The following is a 25220-nucleotide window of genomic DNA, read 5'->3' on the forward strand; positions in this document are numbered from 1 at the left end:
GGCCAGCAACTCCCTGTCCCAGATGGTGTAGTTCTGCTCTGACTTGCTGAGCTTCCTGGAGTAGAAGGCACACGGTCTCCAGTCCCCATGCGGGTCCTGCTGCAACAGTACTGCGCCCACGGCTCTGTCTGAGGCGTCCGTTTCAACTCTCATCGGTCTGCTGGGATTCACATGCAGTATCTGCCCTTCGGACGAGAAGAGACGCTTAAGGTTCTGGAAGGACTGCTCCGCTTGCTCCGTCCAGATGAACTTCTTCTTCTTGGAGCTGAGCGTGTCGGTAATGGCCGCTGTCTGCATCGCGAACCCCTTGATGAACTTGCGTTAAAAGTTGGCGAAACCCACAAACCGCTGGACCTCCTTCCGATTGCGCGGGCTCTTCCAGTCCAACACTGCGCGAACCTTGGCGCTGTCCATGGCGAGCCCCTTGTCCGACAACTTGTAGCCCAGGAAATCCACCTCCTTCCTGTCGAACTGGCACTTCTCCAGCTTGGCGTACAGCCGATGCTCCTGCAGTCTCTGCAGAACCTCCTTGACGTCTCCCTCGTGGGTCTCCTCTGATTCTGAGAATATCAGGATGTCGTCCAAGAAGCAGACGCATTTCTTGTAGAGGAGACCCGCCAGGACGTGATGCATGAAGGCTTGAAAACAGTGAGAGCCATTTTGTAAACCGAAGGGCATAACTCTGTATTCATAGGTGCCCAGGGGCGTGAACATGGCAGTCTTCCACTCGTCTCCCTCCCGTATGCGAATCAGGTTGTACGCCCCTCGCAGATCCAACTTTGTGAAAACGCGTCCTTTCCTCACCGTTGCGAGCAGGTCATCTATTTTGGGCATGGGAAAGGCCGTGGGCTTGGTCTTGGAATTTAAGAGCCTGAAATCAACTACAAGTCTCTTTTGGGGCGTGTCCTTTTTCTTCACAAAGAATACAGGACTGCCCCCCACTGCCTTCGACTCCCGGATGAAACCACGCTTCAAGTTGAGGTCTATGAACTCCTTGAGCTCCTGCAGCTCGTCTTCAGACATTGAATACAGTTTCCCGTTTGGCAGCGTCGCCCCTGGCAGGAGGTCAATCTTGCAGTCATAGGGCCTGTGGGGAGGCAGCTTGTCCGCTTCTTTCTCGCAGAAAACCTCCAAAAACGCTGCGTACTTGCGTGGCACTGCTTGCAGCGTGCCTAATTGTAGCTGCGTGTCTTCCCCTCCCTCTTCCGGGCTAGGTAGGATGCAATGTTCCGCGCAATAGGATGAGCCGAAGGTCAGTTGGCGCTGGTACCACGCCAATGCTGGGCTGTGCCTGTGCAGCCAACTCATGCCCAAGACTACAGGCGTGTCCGACAGGTGGGTGACATTGAAGCTGATGACTTCTCTGTGATTTCCAATCCTCATCACCATTGGCTGCGTTTGTTGCACCACCTGCCCCCCCAACAATTCTCTGCCATCCACCGTGACAACCTTCAGGGGCAGCGTGGCTGGTAGTAGTGGTATATTGTGCTGCTGAATGAAATCCAGTCCTATAAAGTCGGCGTTGCTGCCGGAGTCAATGGTGATCGGCACTTCCAGAGTGCGTCCATTGGGCAGTTGGAGAGACGCTGTAAGCTGCACCACTGGTTTGGGTGGGAGGGGGTCTGTGGGTGCAAAATTGCTGGGGATTGCTTCATTGACTTGTCTGGCTGGACCCCAGTGCCTCTTCCTCCAGCCAGACTCCGTCGTTTCCCTGTTGCGGTGTTCCCTGTGGAGTTGCGTCTGTGACTGTTGCCGAGGCTGCAGTGTGCTTGTGGAGCCTCTGGGGACACTCTTTCGCCATGTGCTGAGCACTCTCGCAGATGTAGCACTTCCTGTTCCCTCTAGGAGGCTTCGTTTTGACTGCTCCCGGTGTTAGGGCTCTGGTAGCTGACTGAGCCCTGGCACCTCCGATCTCCATCGGTTCTTCTCCCCCTCCCTGCGAGGGTGTGGATTGCGCACGCGTTGCATCTTTGGGAGAGAAGGGAGGTGCTCTGGCTGGCGCCCTTCCCCAACGTCCTTCTTCTCTGTTCCAAGGACGTTCCTCCAAGCGCACCCCAATCTCCAGCGCCCTCTGGACCACTTGCTGAGTGTTCTTTGGCCTCTCTCCCCTTGCAATCTCAGCTTTTACTTCTGCATTCAAGCCTTCCCAAAAGAGGTCTCTCACTGGAGCAGAATCTTTCTCCCATCCCAGTGCATGAACTAAGCCAAAAAAGCGTGCATGGTACTGCCTCACACTGGCTCTGCCTTGTTTAAGCCCGTGTATGTCTCTTCTGGCAATGTCGATGTCTATCTTTGATAAAAAACACGAATCCATTGCTTTAATGAAAGCCTTCGCATCTTGGAGCGCCGGATCATTATCTCTCCATAAATTCCTCAGCCACGTTTTGGCCTCCCCATGCAAATGGGACAAGATAAACCCCACTTTCTCTCTCTCATCTCTAAAGTCTTTTTCTAGCAGATCCAGCGCAAACAGCAGGTCGGCTCTGAAGTTGGGGTACTGCTGTAAACTCCCGTCGAAATGAGATACCAGACTGCCTCCCCTCCTCCCCAGTCCAATGCCCTCGGACTTGGGTCCCATTTGTCCCAGTGTAGTGAGCGCTTCTGTCAGGGGTTCAGGAACAGAGTCACAGGAGGGGGAGGAGTCCGAAGGAAATGTCAGCAAAGACAGCAGTCCGAGGTCTCTGAGTCTCTCCAGTGACTCGGAAGATTCACAGAAAGGGGCCCCCATAGTCAGGGCAAGGGGAGTGCCCAGGGGGGCACCTCGGGAAGAAGGGGCCAGAGGGGACTCAGAGAGTAGCAGCTGGAAATCCGGACCAGCGTCCCCCCCAGAGCGCAGTAAGGGGGAGGAGTCCCAGGCATCGGGATCAGGGGGCGCGCGGGCAGCGGGAGAACGTGAGGCAGGAGGGACCACACCCTCGTCAGGGAGCGAGGAAACGGTCATCAGGAAAGTTAAACGTGCGCGCGCGCCAAGTTCAAATGTACAGGAGGGCGGCAAGGTGGGCAGCCCGGGTAGGGAGCCAGGTCCTAAAGCCCGCCGAAGAGAGGGGGAGGAGTCAGAGGGGTCAACGTCTGCCTCAGAAGAGTCCCGGAAAGAGGAGACCCCGGGGGGTAGTAGGACCCAGAGGAAGAGAGAGAGAAGGAAGAGGTGGAGTAAGATTAGAGTCTTAAACTGGTGCGCAGGGGGCGGAGACTCAGACGGAGCTTCGCCGGTCTAGAGTCCAGATGTAGGGCTGGGACGCTGAGGCTTTGGAATGGAATCTATTCTTCAATAAAGACTTTGATAATTTACTACCGGCTAGCGTTGGTCCTTGGTGAGCTGGGACCCGGAGCCAGCCCTGACAGCTTCCAACCTGGTTCGGAGATCTCTGCAGGCGGCATCCATTTCCTCTTCCCTTTTCTTGGAAGCCCGTACCTCCGCGTTGAGTTGAGTTACTGCATTTCGCAGTTCTGTCAGTTGCTGTTCTGGAGTCATTTTGCCTGATTTGTGTGAGCTCTCGAAGCACCCCTCCTCTGCCCTCGCCGCGTCGACTCACGTGGCGAGGTTCTTGGTGCCAAAACTTGCAGACGGAGCTTACTGTCAGAGCTGGCTCCTGGTCCCAGCTCACAAAGGACCAACGCTAGCCGGTAGTAAAGTATCAAAGTCTTTATTGAAGAATAGTTTCCATTTCCAAGCCTCAGCGCCCCAGCTCTACGTCTAGAGTCTAGACCGGCGAAGCTCCGTCTGAATCTCCACCCCCTGTACACCAGTTTAAGACTCTAATCTTACTCCACCTCTCCCTTCTCTCCTTTCTCCTCTGGGTCCTGCTGCCCCCCGGGGTCTCCTCCCTCCTGGACTCCTCTGACGCAGACGTTGACCCTCCTGACTCCTCCCGCTCTCTTCGGCGGGCTTTAGGACTTGGCTCCCTACCCGGGCTGCCAACTGTGCCGCCTTCCTGTACATTTGAACTTGGCGCGCGCGCGCGTTTAACCTTCCTCTTAACCGTTTCCTCGCTCCCTGACGGAGGCGTGGTCAATCCTGCCTCATGTTCTCCCGCTGGTAGCGCGCCGCCTGATCCCGACGCCTGGGACTCCTCCCCCCTACTTCCCTCTGGTGTGGACGCTGGTCCAGATTTCCAGCTGCTGCTCTCTGAGTCCCCTCTGGCCCCTTCTCCCTGAAGTGCCCCCCTGGGTACTCCCCTTGCCCTGACCATGGGAGCCCCTTTTTGTGAATCCTCTGATTCACTGGATAGACTCAGAGACCTCGGATTGCTGTCATCGCTGACATTTCCTTCGGACTCCTCCCCTTCGCTCTCCATTTCCTCCCTCTCCTGTGCCTCTGCTCCTGAACCCCTGACAGCGTGCTTTGCTAGTTCTAACTGCCTCCGAAGCTGTTCGTGAATGTCAGAGCTGGCTCCAGGTCCCAGCTCACAGAGGACCAACGCTCACCGGTAGTAATGTACAAAAGTCTTTATTGAAGTACAGTTTCCATTTTCAAGCCGGAGCGCCCCAGCTCTACGTCTAGGGTTTAGACCAGCGAAGCTCCATCTGAATCTCCTCCCCCTGTACACCAGTTTAATATTCTAGCCTTACTCCACCTCTTCCGTCTCTCCTTTCTCCTCTGGGTCCTGCTACCCCCCGGGGTCCCTTCCTTCCTGGATTCTTCCGACGCAGACGTTGACCCCCCTGACTCCTCCCTCTCTCTCCGGCGGGCTTTGGGACCTGGCTCCCTATCCGGGCTGCCAACTGCGCCGCCCTCCTATATATTTGAACTTGGCGCGCGCGCCCAGCCTTCAACCTTCCTCTCGACCGTTTCCTCGCTCCCCGATGTAGGTGTGGCCAGTCCTGCCTCCTGTCCTCCTGCTGGCAGCGCGCCGCCTGATCCCGATGCCTGGGACTCCTCCCCCCTACTGCACTCTGGTGTGGACGCTGGTCCGGATTTCCAACTGCTGCTCTCTGAGTCCCCTCTGGCCCCTTCTTCCTGGGGTGTCCCCCTAGGCACCCCCCTTGCCCTGACCATGGGAGCCCCTTTCTGTGAATCTTCCGATTCGCTGGAAAGACTCAGAGACCTCGGACCGCTGTCATCGCTGACATTTCCTTCGGACTCCTCCCCCTCGCTCTCCATTTCCTCCCTTTCCTGTGCCTCTGCTCCTGAACCCCTGACAGCATCTTAAAAAGCAGAGACATCACCTTGCCAACAAAGGTCTGTATAGTTAAAGCTATGGTTTTCCCAGTAGTGATGTATGGAAGTGAGAGCTGGAACATAAAGAAGGATGATCGCCGAAGAATGAATGATTTTGAATTCTGATGCTGGAGGAGACTCTTGAGAGTCCCATGGACTGCAAGAATATCAAACCTATCCATTCTTAAGGAAATCAGCCCTGAGTGCTCACTGGAAGGACAGATCCTGAAGCTGGAGTGCTCACTGGAAGGACAGATCCAATACTTTGGCCACCTCATGAGAAGAGAAGACTCCCTGGAAAAGACCCTGATGTTGGGAAAGATGGAGGGCACAAGGAGAAGGGGACGACAGAGGACGAGATGGTTGGACAGTGTTCTTGAAGCTACCAGCATGAGTTTGACTAAACTGCGGGAGGCAGTGGAAGACAGAAGTGCCTGGCATGCTCTGGTCCAGGGGGTCACGAACAGTCGGACACGACTAAACGACTAAACAGCAACAACAATTGTTTTTAACACTCGATTGGGAGCCGCCCAGAGTGGTTGGGGAAACTCAGTCAGATGGGTGGGGTATAAATAGTAAATTATTATTATTATTATTACCTTCTACCCACCACCAATGGGCTGGAGCATGTCCGTACCTTACATTTCAAGAGCCTGTTTCAAAGCACTTTGCAAATTTGAAGTAATTAAGCCTCATTAGCTCAAGGACAGTCATTACCACTCACCCATAACTCTTCAAGCCATTGTGTGACTTTGACAGCGATGAGGCAATAAAAAACCATTAAATGTAAATAATATGAACCAAATGCAGCCAGGGTACGTCTTGTTTGCGTTTCTCTGTCAGTGCCCACTTTTGCGCCTGCCAGGTTGCTGTGGGCATCACTCACCTGTTCCACACTTGGATGTCACACTACCATCAAAGAGAAACTGCAGAATACCTAAGTGGCATGTGTGGTTAGCACACAGTGGTGAGTTGACCAAAACTGAGCACAGGAGCAACTCTCCGCTCCTGTGGTTTCTGCGAGAACAACAAAAGAGATGGTGAGAGCAGACCAGTGGCTCATCTAGTCCAGCATCCTGTTCTCACAGTGGCTGACCAGATGCCCCAGTGAGAGGCCAAAAAGCAAGATTCAAGCACAAGAGCAATATCCCCTTCCAGCTACTAGGATACAAAATCTGCCTCTAACTGTGGAAGCAGAGCAGAGCAGAGCCGTCATAGCTAGTAGCCATCGATAGCCATCTCCTCCTCCATGAATTTGTCCAATCCTCTTTTAAAGCCATCCCTCTTGATGGTCGTCACTGCCTCCTGGGGGAGTGAGTTCCAAAGGTTAACTCTACACTTTGTAAAGAAGCCCTTCCTTTTACCTGTCTTGAACCTTCCAACATTCACCCTCATTGAATGTTCATGAATTCTTGTATTGGCGCATGGGGTGGGGGGTGGGGCTTTTCTCTACTTCCTCCATTCCATTCATAATTTTATACACTTCTATCATGTCCCCTCTTACTTGCACTTTCTTTTCATGTTTTACATCTGAATTTTGGAAAGATGGAGGCAATATCTGTCCCAGGTTCTTAGGTCTGGGAGGGGAGGAGGTAGCTTGCCCAGGATTGGGCTGTTCTTCCCTGGAAGGAGCAGGTTCGAGTTGGGGGCTGCACTTGAATGCAACACTTTCAGTGGAGGCTCAGTTGGCCTTGGTGGCCAGGAGTGTCTTTTTTCAACTGCGGTTGGTTTGCCAGCTGGTCTCTTCCTCCACTAAGGGAAGTGGGAAACTTTGAAAATGAATTAGAAGAGTATATTTTAAAGCTCTAACAGCCTATATTTCCACGCTTTACTTTGTTGCATGTTTTGTGATTTTAAAGGTCTGCTGGGGTTCTCTTACTAAAGATTACTTGCCACAAACCTGGATCTTGGCATCCAGGGAATTATCTTTGTGTTCTTTAACCAAAGTACCAAAATACAACACACTTTGGGTGGCATAAGGCAGAGCTGTAACTATGGGGGGTCTAGCCGGGGTATTTTTTGCCCTGGGTGACAAATTCAGAGGTGTGCCATTGAGGCTCCCAGTGTGTGTGTGTGTGTGTGTGTGTGTGTGTGTGTGTGCACGTGTGTGTGTGTGCACGCATGTGCAAATGCATGGGGTGTGCCAAACTTGGTCTTTGACCCGGGTGAAACAAAGCCTAGTTTTGCCCCTACATAAAGGCATATGGTCAGCCACTGTGAGAATAAGATGCTGGACTAATGGGCCATTGGCCTGATCCAGAAGACACTTCTTACATTATCATGCTGAGAGAAACAGACAGAGAGAAAGAGAGAGAGAGAGAGAGAGAGAGAGAGAGAGAGAGAGAGAGAGAGAGAGAGAGATTCTCTCTCTCTATTCTTTCCATATCATTCATCATTTAACTAATTTATGAATCACCCATCACCTCCTTACCTGCCAGTAGTTCAGTGACCTTACACATTCCTCCTTTCCATATCCTTTTCTGAACTCCTCAGGATTGGGACAGAACCTCGCTGGCATGCTCACCAAAGCACACACTTTGTTCCAAGCAACCCATCAGCCAGCAATCTTTTCCAAGAGACTCATCCTCCTTGCTTATCCTGAAACATGAGATCCAAGTGTGTTATGAAACTTTGATATTTCCCATAAAAAAACTGGGACTGACGGTTGTGGGGGTGTAAGAGCTGGTACAAATTTCTGGGCTCCACTGGTTGGAAGGGGGCCCCAGGGCCTTGTTCTCTTGCACAAGTTTTAGGCAATTCTTTTTTATTATTCTTTTTTATTGTTTTTCCAAGTTTGTAACAAAACAAACACAATACAAATATAAAACATACATAACATTAAACACACATAATAAAAAAGATACAAAAAAGAAGAACACATTACTCAAAAAAAGAAACATAAAAACTTTGCTTTCAATACCTAATTTAACTTCATTGTTAACTGACTTCCTCGAATCCCCCCATCTGAATTCCATTGTATCTCCTTGTGGCAGTTCTCCTAAATCTTAATTCTAATAATATAAAATCCATTTAATTACTATCTTCTAGTCTTTTATTAATTCTAATCCCTATTGTTTTACAACCCGTTAATAACCCGTTATAATCCTCCGCCTATTTGTTACTTCCAAGTAACTTCCATTTTCTTATATTACAATATTTAGCCAAATATTCTTTAAATTTCTTCCAATCTTCTCGAGTCTTCTCCTCCTTCTGATCACGGATTCTTCCAGTCAGGTCGGCAGCTCCAAAAAGTCCGACATCTTCTTCTGCCATTCTTCTATTGTTGGTATTTCTTGGGATTTCCAGTTTTTTACTATTAGTAGTCTTGCCGCTGTAGTGGCATACAAAAACAATCTAACATCCCTTTTGGGCAATTCCAGACCTATTATTCCAAGTAGAAAGGCTTCTGGTTTCTTAATAAATTTATTTTTCAACATTTTCTTGAACTCATTATAAATTTTTTCCCAGAAGTCTTTCACCTTTGGACACATTCACCACATATGATGGATGGGTCTTCTCGGTAGTGGCGCCCGGCCTGTGGAACACCCTCCCATCAGATGTCAAGGAAATAAACAACTATCTGACTTTTAGAAGACATCTGAAGGCAGCCCTGTATAGGGAAGTTTTTAATGACTGATGTTTTATCCTGTTTTTAATATTCTGCAGGGAGCCACCAAGAGTGGCTGGGGAAACCAGGCCAGATGGACGGAGTATAAATAATAATAATTATTATTTTAATTATTATAATTATAATTACTATTATTGTTAGAGAGCCCACATGGCAAGGGCTCGAGGCATAGCACAGCAGGGCAGGAGGTGCCAGAGGTCCTCTTGGTTCTGGCTAGGGCTGCCTGCCGTTCCCAAGTCACCTGTTGCTGGGCTCTCTGTATCCTTCCACAACTGTGGTGCAAAAGATGAAACTTCCCTTCTCCAAACATTGTAGTCCTACTGTAAAACTCCCTCCCCATATCAACTTTTTTTAAAAAAAAACCACACACATACCACTGACAACAACTTAATGTAATGTGCAGTTAAGTCCTTAGAATGTTTAATTCCAAAAATATTTTTAGACTCTTTTTCTTTTTCCTTTTCACTGTATTGTATTTATTTATTACATGTATATCTTCCAGGATTCTCTACGTGGTCATCCTCCTCCCCACCACAACCCTGTGAGGAGGGCTAGCTTGAGACCCTCCTGGCACCAGGTCAAGGGATGGTGTAAAGTTGCCCCAATGATGGAAGGGGGGAAGTGGTGTGTTGGGGGGAGCAGGGGGTAGATCAGGATCTACTGAGTGATTCGTGGTAGATCTTCTAGGACTTGTTGGTTTGTTTGTTTCATAACATTTATATACTGCTTGGTATTAGAAAAAAACAACTTGCAGCGCTTTTTGTGGTCCCGGATTGTTTAACAAGAGCTTTCAAATTAAGCTATTGGAACAAATGAATACTGTTTTTTGGCGGGGAGGGGGAAACCAGGAATAGCTCTCTGCGTTTGAGAAACAGGAGCTTGTTTCTAGGACTGAAAACAAATACTTAGCCTCAGAGACTGCTGCAGGTGTCTCCTGCTTGCCTTTCAAGGATCTCTCGACCCCTTTTTCTGAGCTTGATCTAAAGTAAAGAGCAACAACACACCTTTCCCTGCCCGGCTGATCTCCAGGCCGTGCTTAACATTCTAAACTTCCCCCATGTCTCATTTTATTTGCCTTTTCTCTAAACCAGTCTCAAACACGCAACTTTCCCCCATAGGGCCATCGCTCCGGCGCCTTGATCATTTTGTGGCCCTTTCCTGAACCTTTTCCAGCTCTACACTATCCTGTGGTCACCCCATAGATTTGAATAATGGCATTATGATATGGGTAGCTACTTTATTGTCAATTCCTTTCCTAATGATCCCTGTAGAGCTTAAGTGTCATTGTAACCCTTTGGTTACAATGACCCTGAACAGTTTAGTGCCTCCAGCAAACGTGGCCACTTCGCAGCTCATCTATAACTATAGGGTCGTTTAGAAAGCACAGGTCCCAATCCTTGGGGGACTCCACTTTCTACATCTCTCCATTGGCGGCCAGGTCCATTTCTCCCTGCTTCTGGAAACTTAGCCAACTCCTGATCCGGAAGAGGACCTCTCTGCTCTTAGAATCATGGAATCAAAGAGTTGGAAGGGACCTCAGATGTCATCTGTTCCAACCCCCTGCGATGCAGGAACCGGAGGGAAAGCAACTCCTCTTATTCCTTCACTGCTAAGTTTTACTATATTGTTTAACTAGTGTTTTTATGGAGCAGTCAAGTAATTTCGTTGTCCCCGAAGGGGGCAATGACAATAAAGATATTATTATTATTATTATTATTATTATTATTATTATTATTATTATTTTATTATTATTACTTGGGAGTAGTTGGTGAGGTACTTTGTCGAAAGGCTCCTGAAAGCCCGCAGACACTTTGAGAGCGGGGCCTGTTACTCGTTTTCAGCGTCAGGTAGGTAGCCGTGTTGGTCTGATGCAGTACCTCTGCAAACAATTTTTAAAAAAAAAAAAAAAAATAGTCCAGTAGCACCTTAGAGACCAACTAAGTTTGTTATTAGGGATGCGGGTGGTGCTGTGGGTTAAACCACAGAGCCGAGGGCCTGCTGATCAGAAGGTCAGCGGTTCGAATCCCTGTGACGGGGTGAGCTCCCGTTGCTCGGTCCCTGCTCGTGCCAACCTAGCAGTTCGAAAGCAAGTCAAAGTGCAAGTAGATAAATAGGTACCGCTCCGGTGGGAAGGTAAACGGCTTTTCCGTGCGCTGCTCTGGTTCGCCAGAAGTGGCTTACCGTAGTCATGCTGGCCACATGACCCGGAAGGTGTACGCTGGCTCCCTCGGCCGATAAAGCAAGATGAGCGCCGCAACCCCAGAGTCCGCCATGACTGGACCTAATGGTCAGGGGTCCCTTTACCTTTACTTAAGATTGTTCTTGGTATTAGCATACATACGAAAGCTAATACCAAGAAAAAGGGAGTTTCTAAGGTGCTACTGGACTATTTTTTTTAAAAAAAAATATTATTTCCTTTGCAGAGGTACACTGCCCCTCACCCTGGACGCTCAGTTTAGCCATGGAGAGACCTTAGGATAGAGGAAATCGGGGCCGGCCCCAGACCGCTGCGGAGCTTCGCGATTGAGTTCGGCTGCTTTGAAGCGGCTCCTCCAGGTCGCAAAGACGCAGCCACGTTAGCCTCGCCAGCCTCCGCACGCCGGGGGTGCGGCGGAACAGAAGCGGCGTTCCCGGGCTTGCCTGGAGCCCAGCCAGCTGATGGTAGTAGTTGGCGCCCCTTCCCTGTAACAGCCTGCAGGCGTGGCCTCTATCCCTCCCCTCCAGGAGGTGCCCAGAGGCGGCGCTGATGGGCGGAGAGCCCCTGGAGACAGAGGGAGAGGCCCCAGGTGGGGCGGGGCGCCCCCGATAAAAGGGCCGCGCGCGCTCCGACGGCACCCGAGACTTTGAGCTGCCAAGATGACAAGCGACGACGAGAGCCGCTTAATGTATGTTCGGAGCCTGATCCAGTTCAACGCCGGGGACATCGGCGTCCAGGCCATCATCAGGTAAGCCCAGCCCGTCGGACAGGGACCCTCTCCCGGGGACGAGGCCGCGGGCCGGGCCGGAGTCGGACCCTCGTCTTCCTGCTCCTCTCCTCCTCTTCCCGCAGGATGTTCGCAGCGCACCCCAGCACTAAGACCTACTTCATGCATATGTACATCGCCCCCGGCGCCTTCGACAAGCTCAGCGACCTGGACGCCCAGAAGCTGCGCGTGGAGCCCGTCAACTTCGCGGTGAGTCGCTCTCGCTCCCCGTCGGGGCACCGAGCGGGCGGGCGGGCTGGATCCCTGCTTCGCTCCGTCCGAGGCCCCGTCTAACGCTCCCCCTCCGCCTCTCCCGCAGCTGCTGGGCCGCTGAATCCTGGTGGCCATCGCCGCCCACCACCCGGGGCTCCTCAAGGCCAGCACCCTCGTCTCCATGGACAAGTTCCTGGGCCACGTCGACGTCGTGCTGACCTCCAAGTACCGCCAGCCCCCCAGAAGCCCAAGCCCGCCGCAGAGAAGCCGCCTCGACGCCGCCCCGCGACCCCAAACACCCCAATAAACCTGCTCTTGACTCTCCCTGATCTCTCGCGTCTTTTTGGGCTGAACTGGGGGCGGGCGGGAAGAAGGGAGAGGGGGACCCCGGGGGCCTGGACGGCTCTGGCGAGGGAGACCCCGTCCCGCGGGATAGTCCCTACTTTGGCGCTCCTTGAACCCGGGGCCCTTGGACCGAGTCGCCTGCTAGGTGGGGACCCTGAAAGAACCGCAGGCACGCGTGGCCTTTGCCTTAGGCATGCTTCTGCACCTGTGGAAAAGTGGCCCCAATCCTGCAAGGAACCCGTGGCACTGCAGAATTGACCAGGCACCCTGGACAGAGGTCCAGAAAGTAAATGGTGTCCTCTTTATTCCATCAATACAAACGTAAGAAGGGGAGGGGGGAAGAGAGCTGGGTAACTGGGGGATGCCCCTCCTTTTTCTAGGGCAGAAAGGGTGACTGTAGGCGGCTTCTACTTCTGCAAAGACGGCATCAAAGAACTTTTCCCAAGAGAGTCTCATGTCGTTGGTGAACTCATTTGCCAGGAGTTCTTGGAAGACGCAGAGAATGGTCTGAAACAGAAGCTGGGCAAGGAAGGCACAATTCTTAAAACAGCATAAGTATAAATCTCATAGAATAGAATCATAGAATCATAGCGTTGGAAGAGACCACAAGGGCCATCGAGTCCAACCCCCTGCCAAGCAGGAAACACCATCAGAGCACTCCTGACATATGGTTGTCAAGCCTCTGCTTAAAGACCTCCAAAGAAGGAGACTCCGCCACACTCCTTGGCAGCAAATTCCACTGTCAAACAGCTCTTACTGTCAGGAAGTTCTTCTGAATGTTTAGGTGGAATCTTCTTTCTTGTAGTTTGGATCCATTGCTCCGTGTCCGCTTCTCTGGAGCAGCAGAAAACAACCTTTCTCCCTCCTCTAGGTGACATCCTTTTATATATTTGAACATGGCTATCATATCACCCCTTAACCTCCTCTTCTCCAGGCTAAACATGCCCAGCTCCCTTAGCCGTTCCTCATAAGGCATCGTTTCCAGGCCTTTGACCATTTTGGTTGCCCTCCTCTGGACACGTTCCAGTTTGTCAGTGTCCTTCATGACACCAACTACTCGTCATGTCACCAACTACTCGTCTGTCGCTTATTTTCAACCCAACAGCTGTATGTGATTACTAGTGGTGCTCTGCTACTTTCTCTTTTGGGTCTGTCTTGCAGCAAGTTATCAGTCTGGCTTTGTTGATTTGTTGTTTAACTTCATCAGGCGGATATTTTAGTTCTAAAAGGGTTTGCTGTAGATCTCTTAGGTAAGGGACCCTGAGGTTTTCCACTTCTTTTATGATTTTGCTCTCTAGACCTTAGCATTTCAAGGCATTAAGATTTTCTAATAATCATACGCGAGTACCAACTCAGAGAGAAAATAAATTTTGCTTTTGCTTTTTAAGTCTAAATCATTTTAAGGGGAAAAAATAATAATTCTGTCTCCCAGGTCACTGCCCAATGACTCCACTCCCCAGTGTCTTTCCCAGAAAACCCATCTGGACTGGCTGTGGAAGCTGAGCAAGTGACAAAAAGTGTTAACTCTCTTCTCAGATAGGCTATGAGCTCTGGCCACCTTATCTGAGGGACAAAGAATTCCTTGAGTATGCTCCCTAGTGGAGGAGGCCCCAGGGACAGGCAGCCCCTGCCCACTGCACACAGCAGCCAAGGCTGTGCAGACAGAAACAAGAAATGGGGGGGGGGCACTAACTTCCACCTAGAGGCAGAAATTGGGACCTCCAAGAAGGTCTAGGAAACAAGTGAATTTGTGGACAGCAGGGTAGGCGGGGCCAGAGACCAGCCAGGCTGCAACTCAGCTTAGTGAGGTGAGGGAGGAACATCAACCCTGTGAGACCTCAGCCAAGGTCTAGCCCTCGACAAAGCCCCAATGGGCTCGGCCCTTTGGAAGGCCTTTCACAGCCCTTGGCTCCTGGTTCTCTGATCTGATGTGACATTTGCCAGCATGGCACCTTCCAGCTGTTTTGTTGGACTCCTGTGCTGTTAGTGTTGAGAAATTGACTGTGAGTTTTGGTTCTGGAGTAATTTACTGGAGTTGAAGTTCAGCATACAATTCTCGTGAACTTTGGTAGAAATGGCTTAAGAAGCGGGGAGATCGGAAACCTTTCCCTTAAAAAAAATGCCAGTGATTTTTAAAGACACTGCGCCTGTTTTATTTTGAGGGAGGATTGTGTGGGGATGAGCTTCCAAAAAACGTGGTAGACAGAAAGACCCCTTTCTGAATTGGAGACACTAAAGAGTTCAGCATGTCCTGCATGGTAGCACTGCCTTCTCTTGGTGCCAAGGCCTCTGTTGCCCTCCACCACTTCTGACACATTTGTAACAGCAGCCTAGGCAAAGCCTAGAGTTGGGCCACAAGGCCAGCTGGCAGTGCTGGACAAGGTCAGTTATGTCAGTGTTCCATCACCATGGAAACAACCCACTTTCCAACGATGCCCGGTGGTTGTCAGCCAACTGCAGTTTCCTGTGCATTTTCTACAGCCTCTCCTCTGGTCATCACGGAGGTGTGCCAGGCAAGAGTTGGGGGATAAGAGAGGCAATCATAGCACCCAGGTTAGTGAGAGATCCACTGGTTTGCTGCGTTTGTGGGAGTCACTCTATTTCCACACAAGAACAACTGCAGTCCTAGGCAGTCCACAGGAATCCCTTTGAACTCCAGCCCAACCATCAATTGTGAGATTGCAGACCATTAGACCTAGTGCTGCCTTCTCCTGTGGGCAGAGTGACAGAGAGCACGGTTTTAACCTCTTTATGAGAATGGCCCTCCAAGTACCTGAAGGTTGTTCTCCTGCCTCTCCTCCCCAAGTCTACCGCAGACTAAACAAAGCCAGTTTCCTCAACCTTTTCTAATAGGTTTTGCACATCTTTGACCAACTTTCTTCTCCTTTTCTGAATCTGCTTCAGTTTCTCTGTTACAACCCTACCTAAAGTGTGGTGGTGCTTACAACCAAGCCCGGTCCTCCAAATTATGTCTGAATAGTTCAGAATAAAATGGAACTACTACTAACTGTGAAACAGAAACTGCTTCTGCTGCTAGAGCTGGAGCTCCACTTTGCCTCTTTCCCCCATTCCATTACACGGTTGATTAGGGACCGGGGGTGTGGGGGGTGGGTGGCATTGTGGTCTAAACCACTGAACCTCTTGGGCTTGCCAATCAGAAGGTCGGTGGTTCAAATCCCCAATTCCAATAAAGGGGGGGGGGAAATGAATTTTGCCAAACCCATTTTTTAAAAAGCTGTGCATGAACCCACAGTGTAAGAAAGGTAAAAAGGTAAAGGACCCCTGGACGGTTAAGTCAAGTTAAAGGCGACTCTGGGGTTGCAGCGCTCAACTTGCTTCAGGCCGAGGGAGCCAGTGTTCGTCTGCAGACAGCTTTCTGGGTCATGTGGCCAGCAGGACTAAACCGCTTCTGGTGCAACAGGACATCGTGACAGAAACCAGAGTGCACGGAAACGTCATTTACCTTCCCGCCACAGCGATACCTATTTATCTACTTGCACTGGCATGCTTTCAAACTGCTAGGTTGTCAAGAGCTGGGACAGAGCAACAGGAGCTCACCCCGTCGCGGGATTCAAACTGCTGACCTTCTGATCAGCAAGCCCAAGAGGCTCAGTGGTTTAGATTTCCATATATGGTTCAGAAGAATATTCTCTGCTGAAAAAATTAGGTTTTTTTCTGAAGTCATATTTATAAAATCCAGCAGTTTCTCCCAAAATTAAGTATAGAAAACTGTATAAACATATGTTTCAGGGAGGCATGGTCCTTAACACATCTCCAGCATAAAGCAATCTTAGCAAATCATTTTTTATACAGATGTAAAGGAGTCCAATAGATTCTAAATATTATTTTCTGCTGTATAAGTCTTAAGTTAAGATCCATTGATACCATGGGTATAGCAGCTAAAATACCTTCCCATTGTCTAGGTAATATTGACATTTCTAATTTCTAATTCTTTATTTCATTCATTTCTTAAGATCTGGATATCAAACTTATTTATGGTTAGTAAGTCTCTATAAAAAGTAATTGCAGGCTTTTTTTGTTTCAAGTTGTCAGGGGTTCAGGAGCAGAGGCACAGGAGAGGGAGGAAATGGAGAGCGAAGGGGAGGAGTCCGAAGGAAATGTCAGCGATGACAGCGATCCGAGGTCTCTGAGTCTGTCCAGTGAATCAGAGGATTCACAAAAAGGGGCTCCCATGGTCAGGGCAAGGGGAGTACCCAGGGGGGCACTTCAGGGAGAAGGGGCCAGAGGGGACTCAGAGAGCAGCAGCTGGAAATCTGGACCAGCGTCCACACCAGAGGGAAGTAGGGGGGAGGAGTCCCAGGCGTCGGGATCAGGCGGCGCGCTACCAGCGGGAGAACATGAGGCAGGATTGACCACGCCTCCGTCAGGGAGCGAGGAAACGGTTAAGAGGAAGGTTAAACGCGCGCGCGCGCCAAATTCAAATGTACAGGAAGGCGGCACAGTTGGCAGCCCGGGTAGGGAGCCAAGTCCTAAAGCCCGCCGAAGAGAGCGGGAGGAGTCAGGAGGGTCAACGTCTGCGTCAGAGGAGTCCAGGAGGGAGGAGACCCCGGGGGGCAGCAGGACCCAGAGGAGAAAGGAGAGAAGGGAGAGGTGGAGTAAGATTAGAGTCTTAAACTGGTGTACAGGGGGCGGAGATTCAGACGGAGCTTCGCCGGTCTAGACTCCAGACGTAGAGCTGGGGCGCTGAGGCTTGGAATGGAAACTTCTTCAATAAAGACTTTGATACTTTACTACCGGCTAGCGTTGGTCCTTTGTGAGCTGGGACCAGGAGCCAGCTCTGACACAAGTGAATTACTCAATTGCTCAGAATCACAGGTGTCTCAGAAATTGAGAAAGTTGTGGCCCAAACAGACTTGTTAGGAGATGTTGTACCGGAAAGTACTGCCACTGAGCCCCATCTTAAAACAGCATAAGTATAAATCTCATAGAATAGAATCATAGAATCATAGACTTGGGAGAGACCACAAGGGCCATCGAGTCCAACCCCCTGCCAAGCAGGAAACACCATCAGAGCACTCCTGACATATGGTTGTCAAGCCTCTGCTTAAAGACCTCCAAAGAAGGAGACTCCACCACACTCCTTGGCAGCAAATTCCACTGTCGAACAGCTCTTACTGTCAGGAAGTTCTTCCTAATGTTTAGGTGGAATCTTCTTTCTTGTAGTTTGGATCCATTGCTCCGTGTCCGCTTCTCTGGAGCAGCAGAAAACAACCTTTCTCCCTCCTCTAGGTGACATCCTTTTATATATTTGAACATGGCTATCATATCACCCCTTAACCTCCTCTTCTCCAGGCTAAACATGCCCAGCTCCCTTAGCCGTTCCTCATAAGGCATCGTTTCCAGGCCTTTGACCATTTTGGTTGCCCTCCTCTGGACACGTTCCAGTTTGTCAGTGTCCTTCTTGAACTGTGGTACCGAGAACTGGACACAGTACTCCAGGTGAGGTCTGACCAGAGCAGAATACAGTGGCACTATTACTTCCCTTGATCTAGATGCTATACTCCTATTGATGCAGCCCAGAATTGCATTGGCTTTTTTAGCTGCCGGGTCACACTGTTGGCTCATGTCAAGTTTGTGGTCAACCAAGACTCCTAGATCCTTCTCACATGTACTGCTCTCATGTTTTCTTGTGTGTGTGATTCTTTGTGGCTAATTAGCTGCTCTCCCTGTACAAAGGCGCGTGCAGTTTGACCCATCTTTTAGATTTAGGGGAGCTAGTCTCAAACGTTTGTTGGGGGAGACCTAGGTTTTTTGGGGGGGAGTTATTAGTCCTGTCTTCACACTTTTTCACAGTGGCACTATTACTTCCCTTGATCTAGATGCTATACTCCTATTGATGCAGCCCAGAATTGCATTGGCTTTTTTAGCTGCCGGGTCACACTGTTGGCTCATGTCAAGTTTGTGGTCAACCAAGACTCCTAGATCCTTTTCACATGTACTGCTCTCATGTTTTCTTGTGTGTGTGATTCTTTGTGGCTAATTAGCTGCTCTCCCTGTACAAAGGCGCGCGCAGTTTGACCCATCTTTTAGATTTAGGGGAGCTAGTCTCAAACGTTTGTTGGGGGAGACCTAGGTTATTTGGGGGGGAGTTATTAGTCCTGTCTTCACACTTTTTATGATGCAAGACCGCTGTAGCCACCCCCAACGACACGTTCTCAAGATGGAGGGGGAGGGAACAGCTGCAGTCGCCTGCAGTTCCTGCGCAATGCTTGCCATCTTGCCAAAGGTTGCAGGCAGCTTTACATGCAGCAATTGCATGTTGATTGCCCTCCTAAAAGACAAAGTCCAGCAACTGGAGGAACGTGTAGCTACACTCCAAAGAATTAGAGAGCTGGAGCTCTTCTTGGAAGCAGCAGAGCACACCGTCTCCACCAAGGAGGAGACAGGAGGCTCCCCTGGGAAGGAGGCTAGTTCACCAACACAGGAGCCCGATATGTGGAGAAACGTGACTCAAAGAAGTAGGAGGCCCAGGGTTCGCTCTGATTGTTTAGAAATACACAATCGCTTTCAGGTCCTCTCCCCTAGCATGGAAGACGAAGAGCAGACTCCATTTGAGGATCTCTCCCTCATTACAGTCGATCAGGTATATGAAGATGAGCAGCAAAGTCAGTCCTCAGGGAATGTGCAGGCGACCTTGGAACGGACCACTCACGGAAGAACCCCGACCAAACCTAAGAGGAGGCGTGTAGTGGTGATAGGGGATTCCCTACTGAGGGGAACAGAAGCAGTGATCTGTGGGCCTGACAAGATGTCTCGGGAAGTGTGCTGTCTCCCCGGGGCTAAGATCCAAGATGTAACTGAACGACTGCCAGGAATCATAAAACCCACTGACAAATACCCCTTCCTCTTGGTTCATGTGGGAACCAATGACACTGCAAGCAATAGCCTCCAGAAGATCAAAGAGACTACGAGGCTCTGGGCAGGAAATTGAAGCAATTAAATGCACAAATCGTCATCTCATCTGTCCTCCCAGTTGAACGCCGTGGCCCAGGGAGAGAGGGGAAAATAGTGGAAGTAAACAGCTGGCTTCGCAAATGGTGTAAACAGGAACGGTTTGGTTCTTAGATCACGGACTGCAGTTTCTTGAAGATGGACTTCTGGCAAGCGATGGGCTGCACCTCACAACGGTTGGGAGGAATGTTTTTGCCAAAAAACTCAGAAACCTCGTCAGGAGGGCTTTAAACTGACTAATGTGGGGGAGGGAGACAGTGCTCCTGAAGGTAGGAGTCTATCAATTGATGAAGATGATCATCCAAATGTCATAGACCAAATGGAGCAAACAGCAAGCAGACCTAGTGGTGGGAGGAAAAAATCCTTAAATAAGAGACACAGGGGAATGACTAATGGACTTCAATGTCTGTACACTAATGCACAAAGCATGGGAAATAAACAAGATGAGCTTGAGCTCTTGGTACAGCACACTAAATATGACATAATAGGCATCACTGAAACCTGGTGGGATAAGTCCCACGATTGGAATGTAAAAATGGAGGGATACAATCTATTTCAGAGAAACAGACCAGACAAGAAAGGAGGAGGAGTGGCGTTATATGTCAGGGATGTGTATACCTGTGAAGAGATCCAAGATTTAGAACCTCAAAGCCAAAGTGAGAGCATTTGGGTCAAAATTAAGGGAGAAAAGAATAACAGTGACCTCATTGTGGGAGTTTACTATAGATCCCCAAGCCAAACGGAGGACATGGATGATGCCTTCCTGGAACAGATGGCCAAGCAAGCAAAAGGAAGGGAGATAGTAGTAATGGGGGACTTCAATTACCCGGATATTTGTTGGATGTCAAACTCAGCCAAGAGCATAAGGTCAAACAGATTCCTCACTGGCCTTGCAGACAACTTCATTGTCCAGAAAGTGGGAGAAGCAACAAGAGGAACAGCCATTTTAGATCTGGTCCTAACCAATGTCGATGACCTGGTTAATGGGGTAGAAGTGGAAGGATCATTAGGCGCAAGTGATCATGCTCTTCTGAAGTTTACTATACAACGGAAAGGAGCAGCCAAGCATACTAGGACTCAATTTCTTGACTTTAAGGAAGCCAACTTCATAAAACTTAGGGAAGTGCTGGGTGAGATCCCATGGACAGTAATACTAAAAGGAAAGGGAGTTCATGATGGCTGGGAGTTTGTTAAGAGGGAGATAGTAAAAGCACAACTTCAGGCAATACCAATGAGACGGAAACATGGAAGGTGCCTAAAGAAACCAGGGTGGCTATCTAAAGAACTTTTAACTGAGTTAAGATTAAAAAAGGATGTGTACAAAAAATGGAAAAAGGGGGAAACCACCAAAGAGGAATTCAAACAAATAGCCAGCACGTGTAGACACAAAGTCAGAAAAGCTAAAGCACAGAATGAACTCAGGCTTGCTAGAGAGGTTAAAAGCAACAAAAAAGGCTTTTATAGGTATGTTCGTAGCAAAAGGAAGAACAAAGAAACAGTGGGGTCACTCAGAGGAGAAGATGGTGAAATGCAAACAGGGGACACAGAAAGGGCTGAACTCCTCAATGCCTTCTTTGCCTCAGTCTTCTCCGATAAAGAAAACAATGCCCGACCTCAAGAATTTGGAGCAAATGATTCAGTAGAGAAAACACAGCCCAGAATAACTAAGGAAATAGTACAAGAATACTTGGCTAGTTTAGATGTATTCAAGTCTCCAGGGCCAGATGAACTGCATCCAAGAGTATTAAAAGAACTGGCAGATGTGATCTCAGAACCACTGGCAATCATCTTTGAGAATTCCTGGAGAACAGGCGAAGTCCCAGCAGACTGGAGGAGGGCAAATGTTGTCCCTATTTTCAAAAAGGGGAAAAGAGAGGACCCAAATAATTACCGCCCAGTCAGTCTGACATCAATACCAGGGAAGATTCTGGAGCAGATCATTAAGCAAACAATCTGTGAGCACCTAGAAAGGAATGCTGTGATCACCAATAGTCAGCATGGATTTCTGAAAAATAAGTCATGTCAGACGAACCTGATCTCATTTTTTGACAGAATTACAAGCCTGGTAGATGAAGGGAACGCAGTGGATGTAGCCTACCTTGATTTCAGCAAGGCATTTGACAAGGTGCCCCATGATATTCTTGTAAAGAAGCTGGTAAAATGCGGTCTTGACTATGCTACCACTCAGTGGATTTGTAACTGGCTGACTGACTGGACCCAAAGGGTGCTCATCAGTGGTTCCTCTTCATCCTGGAGAAGAGTGACTAGTGGGGTGCCACAGGGTTCTGTCTTGGGCCCGGTCTTATTCAACATCTTTATCAACGACTTGGATGATGGACTCAAGGGCATCCTGATCAAATTTGCAGATGACACCAAACTGGGAGGGGTGGCTAACACCCCAGAGGACAGGATCACACTTCAAAACGACCTTGACAGATTAGAGAACTGGGCCAAAACAAACAAGATGAATTTTAACAGGGAGAAATGTAAAGTATTGCACTTGGGCAAAAAAAATGAGAGGCACAAATACAAGATGGGTGACACTTGGCTTGAGAGCAGTACATGTGAAAAGGATCTAGGAGTCTTGGTTGACCACAAACTTGACATGAGCCAACAGTGTGACGCGGCAGCTAAAAAAGCCAATGCAATTCTGGGCTGCATCAATAGGAGTATAGCATCTAGATCAAGGGACGTTATAGTGCCACTGTATTCTGCTCTGGTCAGACCTCACCTGGAGTACTGTGTCCAGTTCTGGGCACCACAGTTCAAGAAGGACACTGACAAACTGGAACGTGTCCAGAGGAGGGCAACCAAAATGGTCAAAGGCCTGGAAACGATGCCTTATGAGGAACGGCTAAGGGAGCTGGGCATGTTTAGCCTGGAGAAGAGGAGGTTAAGGGGGGATATGATAGCCATGTTCAAATATATAAAAGGATGTCACATAGAGGAGGGAGAAAGGTTGTTTTCTGCTGCTCCAGAGAAGCGGACACGGAACAATGGATCCAAACTACAAGAAAGAAGATTCCACCTAAACATGAGGAAGAACTTCCTGACAGTAAGAGCTGTTCGACAGTGGAATTTGCTGCCAAGGAGTGTGGTGGAGTCTCCTTCTTTGGAGGTCTTTAAGCAGAGGCTTGACAACCATATGTCAGGAGTGCTCTGATGGTGTTTCCTGCTTGGCAGGGGGTTGGACTCGATGGCCCTGGTGGTCTCTTCCAACTCTATGATTCTATGATTCTATGATTCTATGATTCCTCATCTATCAGTTGTTCCAGAGGTAATATACCTGCTTCCATCCAGTTTTTCCATATTACCATCTTTTTATCAATTTTTAATATAAGGTTTCCCCACAACGTGAGTTTGGCATGCGAGTATGGATCAAATTGATTTGTATCATCAATCTCCTTTATTGGCATTTAAAAGTGCCAGATTAACCTGGCGGTGCAGTTCAGCTTTTGATATTGCTTTCACTGTAGAGCAAAGGAGCCAACTTCTAGGGGCCAAGGTCCCTTCAGCTCACCATAAAATATTTTAGGGAGCTGAATCCCCCCAAAGTTGATGGACATTGTCATTCAGATGCAGGGTTGCTATTATGTTATGTATTTTGTGTTTTTATGATGTAAACCACCCTGTGATGGTTGGTGGTGTATAATTTTAATTAATAATAAGAGAAAATAAGAAAAGTCTAAGGGGATGTATGTTGGGGGGGGGATCTTAATTTCACACATAGGCTAATGGGGTCTGAACTGGCACTGGTGAACCAAGAACAAGACCGTAGGGGTCACAGCGGGTAGTTCCATGTATTTGTCTTTGCCTAGTGTGCATCCATGCTAGAGATCATTAGGAAAGGAATTGGAAGTAAAACTGCCAATTTCATATTGCCATTATACAAATCTATGGTGCAACCATACTTTGACTACCGGTCACTCCCCACGGAAATGATATTTTAGAGTTGGAAAAGGGAAAGCAATGTGATCAAGGGAATGGAACAACTCCTCTATGAGGCAAGAGTTTGGGGAGCTTTTTAGTTTAGTAAGAACAATTCAACTTTTACAGTAACAATAACAATAATCACATTTGGCAGTGTCTAGAACCCGACCCCTTAGCCCAAGATGCCACCAAAGAAGAAAAACACCAAACCGAAGAAGAAAGCCAAGAAGAAAGCCAAGGATGCAGCCAAGGGGCAAACAAGTTCCTTGCCATACGTCAGTGAGAGGGAGATATACCTGCAGAAGGAATTTGAAACCTTGACAGAGCACATCAAAACATACACTCAGCGTGTGAGGAACTTTCAGTGGGAAAACGAGTTCCTGGACAAGGAAGCCCAAAAGATCCGAGATATCAACAAAGTCTACATCTCCTACATAAACAGACGCACCCTCCGCAACCAGAACGCCATCATTTCTCTGAATGACCAGAATCTCTCAGACTTAATCCAGATCCGGAAGCAGAAGGCAAAGCTGACCACTGAGTACCAGGAAAAGGAGAGGGATGTGAGGTCCCAGCTGATAGAGATGGAGACAAAGCTCTCCCTCGTGAACAAGGAAATTGAAGCACTGCAGCCTTACCAGGAGCTGCAATTCCAGCAGCTGGCGCGGATCCGGGACCTGGAGAAGGAGCTGCTGGTCATGAAAGTGCTGCACACGGAGCAAATGCACAAGCTCAAGAGTGAACATGTACAGCAGGTGACAGACTATGAGATGCAAGCTCAGCTGAAGATCCAGGCTCTGGCGAGGCTGGCTGAAAAGGAAGCAGTGCGCAGCCTCATCCGGCACACTAAGCAGGTGAAAGCTGACAACCAGCGCCTGCGTCATGAGCTTGTGGACCTCATCAGAGAGGCCAAAGTGCTGAAATCCCTTGTGCTTCACCTGAAGGCGCAGCAGCAGCTGCTGCTGCGAGAGCACCAGTACAGGCAAGACCTTGCCCGCTTGCGCAGGTGGCTGAGGCATCGAGGGGCTCGGCTGCTCATCCCCAGTGGCACCAGCTTCAGATGTACCACACCGATTAGGAGCAGAGTCATTGCCACGCAGGAAATCAGCTCCAGGTTTCTCACAGGCGGGGAACAGGTCCCAAGGTTGCAGCCAGGTGTCCAAGAGGCTCAAGAGAGCTTGCCATTACTTCCCAGTGCCTCACTCCCTCCAAAGTACCAGTGAGCTGGAGCTGGAGATTGCAGCTTCCTGTTTCTCCTACTTTCACTACCAAGAAGGTATATGGATAAGGTAACATGCTCCTTAAACATGTTCCAGGGTCAATCCTGTGCTGCAGGCAGTCCAGTCATACAAGGTGCATCACATGCCAACCAGGGTCCTCTTCCACAGAGCCAGCTAAGCCCCAGGCCCTGTGCAGCTGCTAAGCATCCCTCACATTGCCTCGAGATGACACTCTTGGTCCCAGCACCTGGCCCCAGGGCTGAGTTGTCCCACTGCTACCAGGCAAGCACCCCGAGGGATTGTGGCTGCTGCTGATTCCTCTCAGAGAAGCAAAGCCCAGGTCAACGGCCAAGTCAAGATGGCAACAGAAAGGGGCAGAAGCAGTGCCAGGCACACAGCCCTCCTGTCAGCAGGGGAGGGCAGCAACATCGCTGGTCTTTGTGCAGAGTTTAAAATGTTTAGCTTGTTGGTTGTCTTAGTGTTATTTTTGTTCTTACTGTTTTGTTCTTGTTGTAAGTTTCCTTGGGAATTTTTGTGCTAAAGTGTGACACAGAAATATATAAAATAAATGTCACTTTCCCAGCCTCTGTCTCCTTGGTGACACATTGATGGACACGTAGTCTGGTTAGGGAAAGGATCTCAGAAACAGCTTTGACTCAGTAGTGCCGGTGTGCAAGTGTGCCTACTCCCAAACACAGAGGCTTGCTTCTGATAGCACACGCCCAGGCCTCTCTCCTTAAATGCAGGTCCCAATGTGCACAGAAGGGTGTTGTAGGCTTGCAGCCTAAAGG

The 25220-nt window shown here is 49.3% G+C and overlaps 2 protein-coding genes across 2 annotated transcripts; both read left to right on the plus strand.

The window, feature by feature from the left end:
• Positions 1-11212: 11212 nt before the first annotated feature.
• Positions 11213-12286, plus strand: LOC310681912 (hemoglobin subunit alpha-A-like). The gene is made up of 3 exons (XM_083449957.1): positions 11213-11731; positions 11836-11959; positions 12069-12286. Exons 1-3 carry the CDS (start codon positions 11643-11645, stop codon positions 12081-12083), a joined length of 228 nt encoding a protein of 75 aa, XP_083306083.1. The 5' UTR covers positions 11213-11642; the 3' UTR covers positions 12084-12286.
• A 2414-nt stretch (positions 12287-14700) lies between these two features.
• CCDC166 (coiled-coil domain containing 166) lies at positions 14701-25012 on the plus strand. The gene is made up of 2 exons (XM_083448969.1): positions 14701-14860; positions 23364-25012. The coding sequence occupies exon 2, from the start codon at positions 23392-23394 to the stop codon at positions 24430-24432; it is 1041 nt and encodes a 346-aa protein (XP_083305095.1). The 5' UTR covers positions 14701-14860; positions 23364-23391; the 3' UTR covers positions 24433-25012.
• Positions 25013-25220: the final 208 nt, after the last annotated feature.

Source organism: Podarcis tiliguerta (assembly GCF_965153285.1).
Source record: "Podarcis tiliguerta genome assembly, chromosome: 7".
In the NCBI taxonomy this organism is placed as follows: domain Eukaryota; kingdom Metazoa; phylum Chordata; class Lepidosauria; order Squamata; family Lacertidae; genus Podarcis; species Podarcis tiliguerta.

Coding starts and splice junctions, on each gene's coding strand:
- LOC310681912 (XM_083449957.1), top strand. CDS start 11,643: ATGACAAGCGACGACGAGAGCCGCTTAATGTATGTTCGGAGCCTGATC. Junction 11,732..11,835: donor GGCGTCCAGGCCATCATCAG/GTAAGCCCAGCC, acceptor CTCTTCCCGCAG/GATGTTCGCAGCGCACCCCA.
- CCDC166 (XM_083448969.1), top strand. CDS start 23,392: ATGCCACCAAAGAAGAAAAACACCAAACCGAAGAAGAAAGCCAAGAAG.